The sequence below is a fragment of the Nicotiana attenuata genome, unplaced genomic scaffold (genome assembly GCF_001879085.1).
Source record: "Nicotiana attenuata strain UT unplaced genomic scaffold, NIATTr2, whole genome shotgun sequence".
In the NCBI taxonomy this organism is placed as follows: Eukaryota; Viridiplantae; Streptophyta; class Magnoliopsida; order Solanales; family Solanaceae; genus Nicotiana; species Nicotiana attenuata.
Window position 1 is genome coordinate 79522 of NW_017673564.1, and position 11824 is coordinate 91345.

General features: G+C 34.4%; 2 protein-coding genes across 2 annotated transcripts; both read right to left on the reverse strand.

Moving 5' to 3' along the window:
* Positions 1-225: 225 nt before the first annotated feature.
* On the reverse strand, positions 226-4975 carry LOC109216743 (beta-glucosidase 18-like). The gene is made up of 12 exons (XM_019380924.1): positions 4769-4975; positions 4608-4674; positions 4317-4375; positions 4152-4227; positions 3937-4011; positions 3741-3828; positions 3263-3515; positions 2939-3054; positions 1670-1949; positions 1465-1567; positions 1244-1349; positions 226-707 (listed from the first exon to the last, which is right to left on the reverse strand). Exons 1-11 carry the CDS (start codon positions 4937-4939, stop codon positions 1339-1341), a joined length of 1299 nt encoding a protein of 432 aa, XP_019236469.1. The 5' UTR covers positions 4940-4975; the 3' UTR covers positions 226-707; positions 1244-1338.
* Positions 4976-9531: 4556 nt separating this feature from the next.
* LOC109216741 lies at positions 9532-10950 on the reverse strand. The gene has a single exon (XM_019380920.1). The coding sequence runs from the start codon at positions 10948-10950 to the stop codon at positions 9532-9534; it is 1419 nt and encodes a 472-aa protein (XP_019236465.1).
* Between the last annotated feature and the right edge of the window lie 874 nt (positions 10951-11824).

The window sequence follows — 11824 nt, forward strand, 5'->3', positions numbered from 1 at the left end:
AAATGAATACAATGAATTGAATACAGCCAAATATCACTATTTTGTGATTTTTTTTTGTTTGAATACAATGTAAAATAGTTAAAAATGAATATATCCGAATTCAATACAACGTATATAGCCGAATTGAATAGATAGGTATACATCCCATGTCTTGATTTTTTATTGTTTGAATACAACTGAATTTAATACAGTGAAATTGAATACAATATAAAGTAAATAAGAACGAATACATCCAAATTGAATACAGTGTATACAATAGAATTGAATACAACGACATACATCTCATGGCAAGTAATTAGAAGCTACGGAATGTAATTAGCTAAATTATAACTACGCCCAACAATAAGCCTCCAAATAATAGTTATTTCTAGTCCCCTGCTCATTACATGACTTGGGCTTTTATTACTATGTGATATTCATACATAAAAATTTTGCTATCTCAATCGTACTACAGAGCTCCTACCTCATTAAATACTCACTCGCGATTCTCGTCTGAAAAATTGTTCTATATTGAGCCCTTTGCTTGTATACTGTTGAGGCTACTGTTAGTGAGGAAATATTTATACCATTGGGCCGACAGTTTTGGACTTCGATCCAACGTGAGAGGATGGACATGATAAAGCCCAAATTTAATGGTGTAACCAAATCTCCATTCGAAATTATCCATCAAGCTCCATATGAAATAACCACGCACATCCGCACCATTCCTGCTCATCAAAAATAATTTAAAAGAGAAAAAATGACAATGAAGTAAGCATATGAAAATGTAGAAAAAAGATACAACAGATGCTAACTTGGTATTGATCCAAGTCCCTAACATGTAACAGTTCAGTCTTTATATTTTAGATCTAACGAGCTTTGTTTATTAATAGACGTTGTAAGGTACTCCATTCGGTTCAATTTATATGTCTTATTTTCTATAAAAAATATCATCTTCCTATGTTTAGCAGTTTACATTCTCGTTTTTCCGTTACTGATAGTCTCTTATAGGAATGACATAGCATATTTAAGTTTTAACACCATAAAATTCAAAGGATACTCTTTACTTAAAGGACTCAATTTGTTTTTTTTTAAACATTATCAAACTCTGTGCTTGATAAAACTAAGATACGTAATATTATTCAAACTCTTAGAAACTCCTTAAGCTCATAACTGATTCCAACTTGGGACATATATACTTGGACTCTACGATCCATATTCATGGTCCATACAAAGTGGAAAGTTTTAAGAATGGAAACGATACCTGATTGAACGAGCCAAAGATGCTAGGTATGCTTTGTGATATTTAATTCGCTTCATGTCTTGATCCAAGTCATATCCTCCTCCTTGATTCTCGTTTTAAGCATATCCTGCATGAAGTATCACAACCTAACTTCAATTATATATGTGATTCAATAGCCGAACATGAGATTCATGAGTAATAAATTAAATATTTCGACGAGTTTAATGAAGGAGATAATTCACCATTTTCAGTTACAAATATAGGTATGTTATTGTATCTCTTCGTAACATAATCAACAATCTCTTCCATGCCTTGCGGAACAACGTAAACTCCAGGCATTCCCGTCTGAAAAATCAGCTCGTTTAATTTAGTGCTATTATATATATATCACCGTATCAAACTAAGAATAATTTAAATAATTAACGGCGTGAGTAAGAATATATATACTGGATCTCCAATTGATGAACCATCTTTCTGTCCAGTAATGAGCAGAAACCCGCAAATTGCACGATTTTCACCATGGGTACAAAGAACATCAGTGTCCATGCATGTGCAGTTGGAATGAAGGCAATCCTTCACGAACCAAGTTGTATAATGGTTAAGCCCAATGAAGTCTGTGCTATTTTTTATAAGCCTTTTCTCTTCAGAGCTGAACTTTGGTAATTTCCTGCCGTGATACTCTCGCATTTCTATAGGGTAATCTCCATATACTAGAGGATCAAGAAGCCTGTATGTTCATTTACAATTATATTGTCCACATCAATTCATTAAACTAATGCAACTTGACCTTATCTGAGATATGGTGCTTTTATGAGCTAAGGTTTTTTAAAAAAAATAATAATAATGTTACAGCTTTCTGTTGGTAAATCCAATTATTGATATGAAATTGCAGCACGGAGGAGCCTTGGAGCAACGATAAAGTTGTCCCCATGTGATTTATAGATCACGGGTTCGAGCCGTGGAATCAGCCACTGATGCTTCAATCAAGGTATGCTGCCTACACCACCTTGGGATGCGGCCCCTTCTCAGACCCTGCGTGAATGCAGGATGCTTCACTGGGCGCCTTTTTAAAATTGCAACACGGTAATTTTAGGTAGTATTAAGTAAAAATAAAACTAAAAAAAAAATGAACATATACATTTTTAAAATCATGTGGATCCAATCATAGGATCATATGTACTTCCTCTGTTTCAATTTAAATGACACATTTCGCTTATCGAAATTCAATGTGACTAAACTTTGAAGCTAAATTAAATTAGTTCAACTTGGTATTTTAAAATTAAAATTTAGATAAAACAGCATGAAAAGTACTACTCCCTCCGTTTCAAATTAGATGAGGTGTTTTCCTTTTTAGTCTATTCCAAAATAAATAACACATTTCTAAATTTGGAAATAATTTAACTTTAACCTCTTCATTTTACCTATTTTATGAGAAGCTTTTATAACCACACAAATGTCATGGCCCCACAAAGCTTTTACCCCTTAAGCTTTTAAGATCACAAGTTTTAAAAGTCTTATTCTTTTTTTTAAACTCCGTGCCGAGTCAAACTACCTCATCTAAATTGAAACGAAGGAAGTATAAATTTATAATTTTTCTCATGTCAATATGATAATAAAATATATTTTAAAATGTTGGTCAAACTTTATGCAATTTGACTTTCGATAAGTGAAATATGTGATCTAAATTGAAACGGAGAGAGTATTATTATTACGTACCAGGCAACATGAAAGGCCAAGGCCCTAGTTGCAGCTTTGGTGTCAGCCTCATCATCTGTCATTGGCTTATACATGTAAGCGCTCGCCACCATCCCTATCATTCCACCTTGTTCTGTCTGTTTATAATATTAGTTTACTAAGTAGGGACTGTGTCAATTGACTCTAGAAAAGAAAAAAATAACACTTATTTTGGGACGGATGAAGAATTACTTGTATCACTTATTTTCCGGTTTCCGTTGTTATCTAAAATAAATATAAGACAAATTAATTTATATATAATTAGTGCTGAAAAATAAAAAGAAACAAGGATATATAAATACTTGCCTGGAATTGGTGACGATAGAGTTTGACAGCCTTTGCATGTGCCAATATTGAATTGTGGACAACAAGTAGAGGCTCCACGTCGGAATTACCAGAGTAACATTTCCCGAAAGGGGGCGAACAATGTGAAGGTGGGAACACACCTTTCAAATAGGCCATTTCCGCAAATAAATTAGGCTCATTCATAGTAGCCCAGTACTTCACTCTATCCCCAAAACTCTTAAAACATGTTTCTGCAAAGTGTACAAACTCTTCCCTACAAAGATAATCAACTAACTAATTAAGATTGAGAATGATATATATTTTCCTTTATTTTTAATAATTGCTATTAAACGACTCTTCTTTCTATCAGTTTTTCTTTCTAAACGTACTTCAATTTGTTTTCACTTGCTTAATGCATGATAAACCGTCCATATTATCTAAATTTAAATACTATGAACTAATCTATATATAGTCGGATTTAACTAGAGAAGAAACTTACTGCATAAGTGGACTGAGCCAGGCCCCATATCTGTCCTCAAATTCCTGAGGATAGTCATCATGGTGGATCGTCACAAATGGTGTTATTCCTGCAATTTATGTATTATCTATTTATATTGCACTCTAAGTAAGATTGTATGTGTTATAATTAAAAATATAAAAAAGAGGTGGCATTGAAAAAGGAGATTAACAACAACCTTTGAGTAAGAGATTATCAATGATATTGTTATAAAACTTGAGTCCAGCAGGATTCACAGCTCCGAACCTCCCTCCTGTTGGTCAGCTCCACCATATTTAGGAGTCAAAAGCATATTAGCATCATTTAAGGTAGCAATTAAGCATCTTATTAATGATAATATAAGATCATCAGTAACGGTGAAAGAAGTAAAAATGAGAGAAAAAGAAACACAACTTGGTAGAATTCTATTCCATGAAATGGAGAATCGATAAGCATTTACTCCAAGAGACGCCATTCTGTCAATGTCTTCCTACCATATCATTCGTTAAAACAAATTAAAAACATGTACAACATATATGTTTCAAATGTCAAAATAAAAAATGGGATGTAATTTAGTACCAAGTAACGATGGTAATGGTCGTCAGCTATGTCTCCACTTCCTCCATTGGGTATTCTTCCTGAACCAATTTAAGCACAAATTAATGGAGAAATGTAGTACTCATGCAGCTTCATTTTATATGATTGTACATGACCCGGCACGAAATAATTTAAGAAAGAAAGAAAGACTTTTGACATCCTTGAAATTTGTAGTCTTATTTATGCTGTGACATTCTTATGGTTACAAGAACATGTCATTAAAAATAAAATGGATAGGAAAGACAAACATTAGGGTACAAATGTGAAAGTTACCATTGATACGACAATAAACATCCCAGTTGCTAAGGCTTCTGCCATCTTCAACATATGCTCCTTCAATCTATAATACAGATATTCATTTACTAAGGATGTTATATATGAGAGCAGAGACAATTAATTAAGAGCTGTAAATTAAAAGTCAGAAATGTGTGTACTTGATAGGCAGAAGTTGATGTTCCAAAAAGAAAACCATCTGGGAATTCTGATCTTTTAACCTCTTCTTCCAACTCATTTCCTCCTTGGCCTATGATGTTCTTTGCAGAAACATGTTGCAACAGTAAGAGGAAACAAATGAAATAGGAGTTCTTAGTGGTGCCTATCTTCATTTTTCCTATATTCAAAGAATATCATAGGCCAAGGATCTTATATATCTCAGACAGCTAGCACGCATTAGTTGTGCCTATATATAGAATACTCTATTAGTTGTGCCTAAAAATAGATTAGTAGCACTTCCTCCGTTCACTTTTGTATTATAAAAATACATTTTTACTTTTATTTGTCACTTTTTAAATTATTTTCTCGAATCTATTAAAAATATGCATCAATTAATATGGGTATCATGGTAAATTACTAAATTATGCACTTTATTTATTTTTTTTTAAGGAATGTGCAAAGTCCATAATGGACAAATAAAAGTGAACAGAGGGAATAGTATGTATCTCACACAGCAAATTAATGACTTGCTTTTTTAAATATGTATATTTGCGTCACTTGTTATTATGATAGTAATACTAATATGTATTACGTTGAAATGATAGAAGATATTCTATTAAGATAAAACTAGTAGTAGTAGTTTATTTAAGTCTAAATACATAGACAGTCCCTTAAAATTATCATATTTGTTCACTTAAATGTCTCAACTGAGCTTGTTACCCATTGTGTGGTACCCCATCACCACAGCGTGAAAGTCCGGTCATTAGATTAATTAAAAAAAGGAATAATCATAATTGTGTGGTTAGATGAATAATATCTATCCATTCTTAGAGCCCGTTTGGATGGGCTTGTTGTGGGGCATTTGCATCTATACCCGCTTTTTGTGTAACATTTTAACTTGTGCCCGCTTTGTAAAAAAAATTGCAAGCGTACCCGCTTTTTCGCATAACTTCAGCACACGGGGCTGAAGTAGCAAAGGCAATCACGCAAAACTTCAGCATTCTAGTAGCCGGGCCTGAAGTTCAGCTCTAGAGCTTAAGTTTTTGTGTTGTAACTGGAAACTTCAACTCTAGAGCTGAAGTTTTTGTGTTGTAACTGGTAAACTTCAGCTCTAGAGCTGAAGTTTTTGTGTTGTAACTGGGAAACTTCAGCTCTAGAGCTGAAGTTTTTGTGTTGTAACTGGGAAACTTCAGCTCTAGAGCTGAAGTTTTAGATTTAACTTACCACAATAAAATTATCACAAAATTATATTTTCACACATTTAATTGATTATGTTTGGATATATGGCAATTTATAGGGACAGAGAAAGAAGTGTTGCTAGTACAATGCATTTCGCAGAGGAATTCCAATACCAAGATATATAGGAAATATATCGAAGCGGATAGTACATGCTATTTGATCTTAAAAACTTGCCGTAAACTTGAAAAATGAAGGGGAAGGTCCAAATCTGGAACGCCACTCGTTAACATCAAGCATAACAAGAGAATCATATACAGAATGATTATAAACATGAAAAGTTGAAAAACTATAAACATCTTAAAAGGAGATTATCCAAGATTTCCATTCTTTTAGGTTCTTCATGTAACCCCGAACTAACCAAATCTTAGGTGAAGCATATGGTGATGATGTAGAAGAATTGGATCTGATGGTTGGAATGGCTGCCGAGAAAATGAAAGAGGAGAAGGGGAGGAGAAAGGGAGCTGAAGTTATTTAAAAAGTGGGTACAAGTTAAAAGTTTTTAAAAAAATTGGTATAGATTAAATGGGGGCGACCAAATAGGGCGCTCCGTGCAATTTTTACGCTTGTTGTAAATTACTTTTAAGCCAAAAGCCATAAGTTAGGAATTCTAGCTTTTGGCTTTTTGCTTATTTTGGTCATTTTAGCTTAAAAACAAGTGCTTAAAAGCACTTTTTTACTTATCCAAACATTACCAAATGGCTTAAAAGCGACTTTGGCTTAAAAGCACTTAAAATAAGCCAATCCAAACGGACTCTTAGTCCATCGTGATTTTGGTTTTGAAACCTAAAAATAAAAAAAATATTGATATGGGACAATTTTATCTCTAATGGTCGTTACGCACATCCAAATTGAAATCGTCTACTATGTATAAATACATTGAACATTACTCCATCCGGTTCACTTTATTTGAGTTTTTGATTGTTTTCTCACATATTAAGAAATTCTACCTTTTAGCATTAATTAACAATATTGATCATATTAATCTTAATTTATTTATTGAAAATATAATAAATACTTATGGGTTCTTTACTTCAAGAATAATTTTGAATAAAAGAAATTAATTCTTTCTTAATATATGGAAAAAATTAAATATTGTGGAATTTGGGGAGGAAAAAAAAATTCACACCGGTGGAGTAGATGAAAATTAAATGGAGGTGATCCCCTTCCCATATCATGCTGGCCTTGTTTAACGGATTTGCACGTTTCTGATGATATTTTCCACATTAAAATATTCAAGTTAGAAATGCTTTTGAAGATTTCCTGACGCAACCAATAAATTAAAAGCATCTAAAGCTTTGGAAAGGGTGAGAAATTATGAGACCAAAAGTATTGAATAATGTGTGCAATTATTGTTCAACTCTCTTTGTGCTTCCGCGAGAAAAATTGTATACCGTCAAAATCAGAGGAGGATCGAAGGCCTGTCATAGGCCCGAGTTCAGGCAAGGTCAAGTTCGAGATCGGTGGACCAGAGGCAAGCTCGAAGACATAGTGCAATGCCCGAAGATAGGAGTACGAGGAATGCCAGGCCCGAGTATACTCGATCCCGGAATAGTACCGTTAGGAATTTATAACAGAATGAGCTAGATTTCTGCCACGTCCCCATAATCGTGGCACAAATTCCGGAATAAGATTGTACGATTCTGTACCAAGCGGATAGACAGCTGTATCAAGAATATTCCCTACTGTAAATAGATATATTCCTTGTTTAGAGTTCCCCTATTATATAAAGGGGACCCCAATCATTTGTAACATCATCTGATCACTTGGAAAAGAATATACTTTCTACTTTTTGCCTACTGTTCATCAGCATTATTCTTTAGCTCTACTGCTCTTGCTTTATTTTTCTTACTTTATTGCTCTTAGACCGTCTCGAGGTCACTGTCTCGAGGTCACTACTGCTGAGTTACATTGGTTTGATTCACTTGTCCCTTTCATTTCTACTTCATATTTCTTGATTATTAATTGGTATTGAACTAAATCACATATCTTTAAAACCACAAATCAAATTTAATTGTTACTCATATTTTCGAGGTAAACAGTTTGGCGCCCACCGTAAGGCCAAAGAAAATAGCGATTATTTCTTTACTGATTCTCGTTACACACGTTGTTTTTACACTTTTTCTTGTCGAGTTTTTTTGATTCTCAGGACGAAACATGTCTAGCACACAAAACGCACTTGTTCATACAACGAACGTCTTGGAGAAAACAGCAGTATAGGGGTCGGTGTACCACCAATAAACCCTGAGGAAGTGCCATGATTGTAGCTCCTTTGCTTGGCACTCGATTTTCATACTTTTGATTCTTTCAGCTTTGCTCAACAAATTTTGCATTTCTAGAATACAACATTCATCGTTTAATGCTTCTTCATGATTGTCTAGTTCAATTGGGGATGTGTCATTAGCACATTATTGCAAGCTATCCACTTCAAGTTCTCCATCCTTATTCACAATTTGCTCAGAAAAATATTAGCATAAAGAAAAACGTGCATGTTGGAATTTCTCTTACAGCTAATATTCTGAATTTCACAAAATCGCAAGTAGTAATGAATAAGGAACATGTCAAGAGTCTTACCAAGACAGTTGCAACCAAAGGAAATAAGATAACCAAAAATTGATCTTTCCTCCTTCCCATAGCTCAGACAGAGTTTCATTCAAGATAAGATCCAATGAAAATTATTAAAGCGCATATAAGCCAATGATGACAATTTATGGAAAAATGATGCTTTCTTTTCAAGTCTGCTTTTAACTGAGGCGCCAAACTAAAAATGTGAGAGATCATGTTTGCTGCAAGGAAATGTCAAACAAATACTATTAAAACTCACATCGATGATCACTCTAAATGCGTCATTTACTAGAAAAATAGCCTATGCAAAAGTAAGGATAATCATCAATATATATATATATATATATATATATGTATATGTACCTTCCAAGCTTTTGAGTCTTAGGAATAATCGAGTATCTCCATATGCACAAGTTACCGAGGCATCAAGATTAAACAACCTTCTCAGATTTGAATGGAATATAGAAACTTTCATCAAGATAAAGGATATAAGAAGTAATTTTCTTCACAAATTATCTTAAGCTCACAACTATATAAAAGGAATGCATGCATGCTTGCTTATCCTAATGCTTATACAAATGACATGGTTCATGCAAGATATTCGTTCTTATTCAAATCTCTAAGTCAAGGATAAGATTAACACCGAACATAATAGTAGCATGTTGCAGCAGGTCGACTCAAGCAATATGTAGTTGTACATATCATACTATATTTACCCAAAAAAATATTACTAGATACGCATCACCTTATAAAGCATCCGAAGGAACTTGAATAGCCTTTAGTCATATCAATCACTTAAGCTTTACCATCATGTGTAATAGTTCCTTCATCATTTATAGAGAATGTATGAACTTTGAAGCATCTTTAAGCATGTGCCTTGACCAGCCATTATGCAAATTTCATTTATCCCTTTTTATGGTTGGACTCAGAATTCCTGCAAAACATATTAATTTATTTTTGGTACTCAAATCTTTTTGGGTCCTTCATGGTTAGTAGATTGAATAATTCGAGATGCATGTAACTGTTTTGATCTCCAAACATATTTTGATCTAACATAACTTTTGGCATAATTACATGCAAATACTTTATGTCCAGAATTGCCACAATAGTGGCATGTAATATAAGAGTGTTTACTTGCAGTTGCCTTATTAGTTGACTTGGAGCTTTCCTCAGTCAACTTGTTCAAAGCAGGACGTTTACCAGTAGATCCCTTTTCAGTCGACTTATAGTTGTTAAGCCAAGGAGACGACTTTGATCGATCAAAGCAGTGGCTGGGGGATTTGTGCAAGCTGCTAATTTGTTTGCGAAGCTTAAAATTTTCTTCTTGAAGTAAGTTATTCTCCACCAGATATTCTTTAAGCTGAATATCCCACTCATTCTTTTCATTTCTCAACTTGTTGTATTCTTCAAGTTGGATCTCCCAATCTTTCTTCTCATGTGTCAACTTCTTATATTCTTCAAGTTGGATTTCCCAATCTTTCTTCTCATGTGTCAGCTTCTTATATTCTTCAAGTTGGATCTCCCAATTCTTCTTCTCCTTCCTCAACTTATGATATTCATTTAGAACTTTCTTAAAGTCCTTGAAAACCAATTCTATATCATCCTGCAATTCATCACAGTTATCACAATACGTAATAGGAGTGTGACATACCTTGTTAGTTTCTCCCATTGCCATGAAACATTGATTCTCCATTCTTTCGTGATAGTTTTCTTCTTCAGATTCATCCTCGTCGCTCCAAGTTGAGATTCTATGATTTTTCTTCTTGAGGCTGGGACATTTTAATTTCATATGTCCAGGTTTACCACATTTATAGCAGCATATGTTATCTTGTTGTTGAACCTCATTCTTCCAATTCTTTTGATGATTCTGGATGGATTGAGATTTTCTATTCTGCTTCTTTCTACTCTTCCTTTTTCTCGTCCTGGGTATCACGGCCACGTCTTCTCGATTTTCACCATTTTTGGATTCTTCAAGAGTTGACGTGGATTCAATTTCCTTTACTTTGTTGGCGTCCCTGTGGATATTTTCCAATCTGTCCCATATACTTTTAGCAGTCTCACAGGTGGATATTTTCTCATATTCTTCTTCACTAATCGCACAATAGAGCATGTTGATTGCTCTAGCATTTGTTTGCATAATATCCAACTCTTCTTTTGTATAGTCAAATATGGATTCCCTTTGTACAAGCTTCTTTCCATCACTGTTGTTCGGAATAGGTCTTGATCCATTCTGAATAACTAGCCAGGCTCGATAATCTATTGATTGGGCATAAGCCTTCATTCTTTCTTTCCAATGGCTATAGTATTGACTATTGAAGTACGGCGGCATTCTTGTTGAGTATCCCTCTTGAAGTACGGTTCCAATAATTTGATGACCTGCCATGGATCTGTTCTCACTTTCTGTTAATCAAAAAAAATAAAGATGTGAGACCTGCTCTGATACCAATTGAAAGTACAAGAGGGGGGGGGGAGTGAATTGTAGCCTTTCTAAATTTCTAGTCGACTATTCTTCAGCCCTAGTCGACTTATGCGGAGACAGCCTGCACAGAGCTGTTAGTTCTTTCGATTTAAACCAAGTATTAATCACAGTAAACAGTAAAGGAACAAAATATAATACGAGAGCGATAAAGTAAATGACACCAGAAATTTTATACTGGTTCGGAACCAATGTGGTATCCTAATCCAGTCCTCTTGGGTTGCAAGAGTGTTATCTGCTAGAGCTCTTCGTAAATTGAATTGAGTACAGCCTTTGTGATTTTCAGCGATCACCACCAACACTGACAGGGTTGGTTTTCACTCGCTCACCAACAACGACCCTTTGGTTTTCACTCACTCACCAAAGAAACGAATAATGACACAACCTCTAGGACACACTGCCTCTCCAATATTTTTCTGTCTCTCTTCTCTCTTTTGGGTACACAGTAAATCTACTAAAGTGAATTACAATGCTTCTTAAGAGTAGAATAAAGAACTTGTAGTTGGATAGACAATTGTATAGAAGGCTGCGTGCTTTCTTCCTTCATCGAGCTTGTATATTTATAGCCCTCTCAACTTGTTATGGCTATTGCATAAGCCAAGGGAATTTTTAATATTCTCGCGATCTTCGTTGCATCCATTGCTTCCTTGAATCTTGGAGTAATATCTGTTTCCATATCTAGCCTTGATATTAATTTGGTCATGCCATGAGATCCTCCTTCGAACCAATATGATTTGTGGTTTTTTGTCCAAGGTTAGATTGCTTCTTATTATCTTGGACA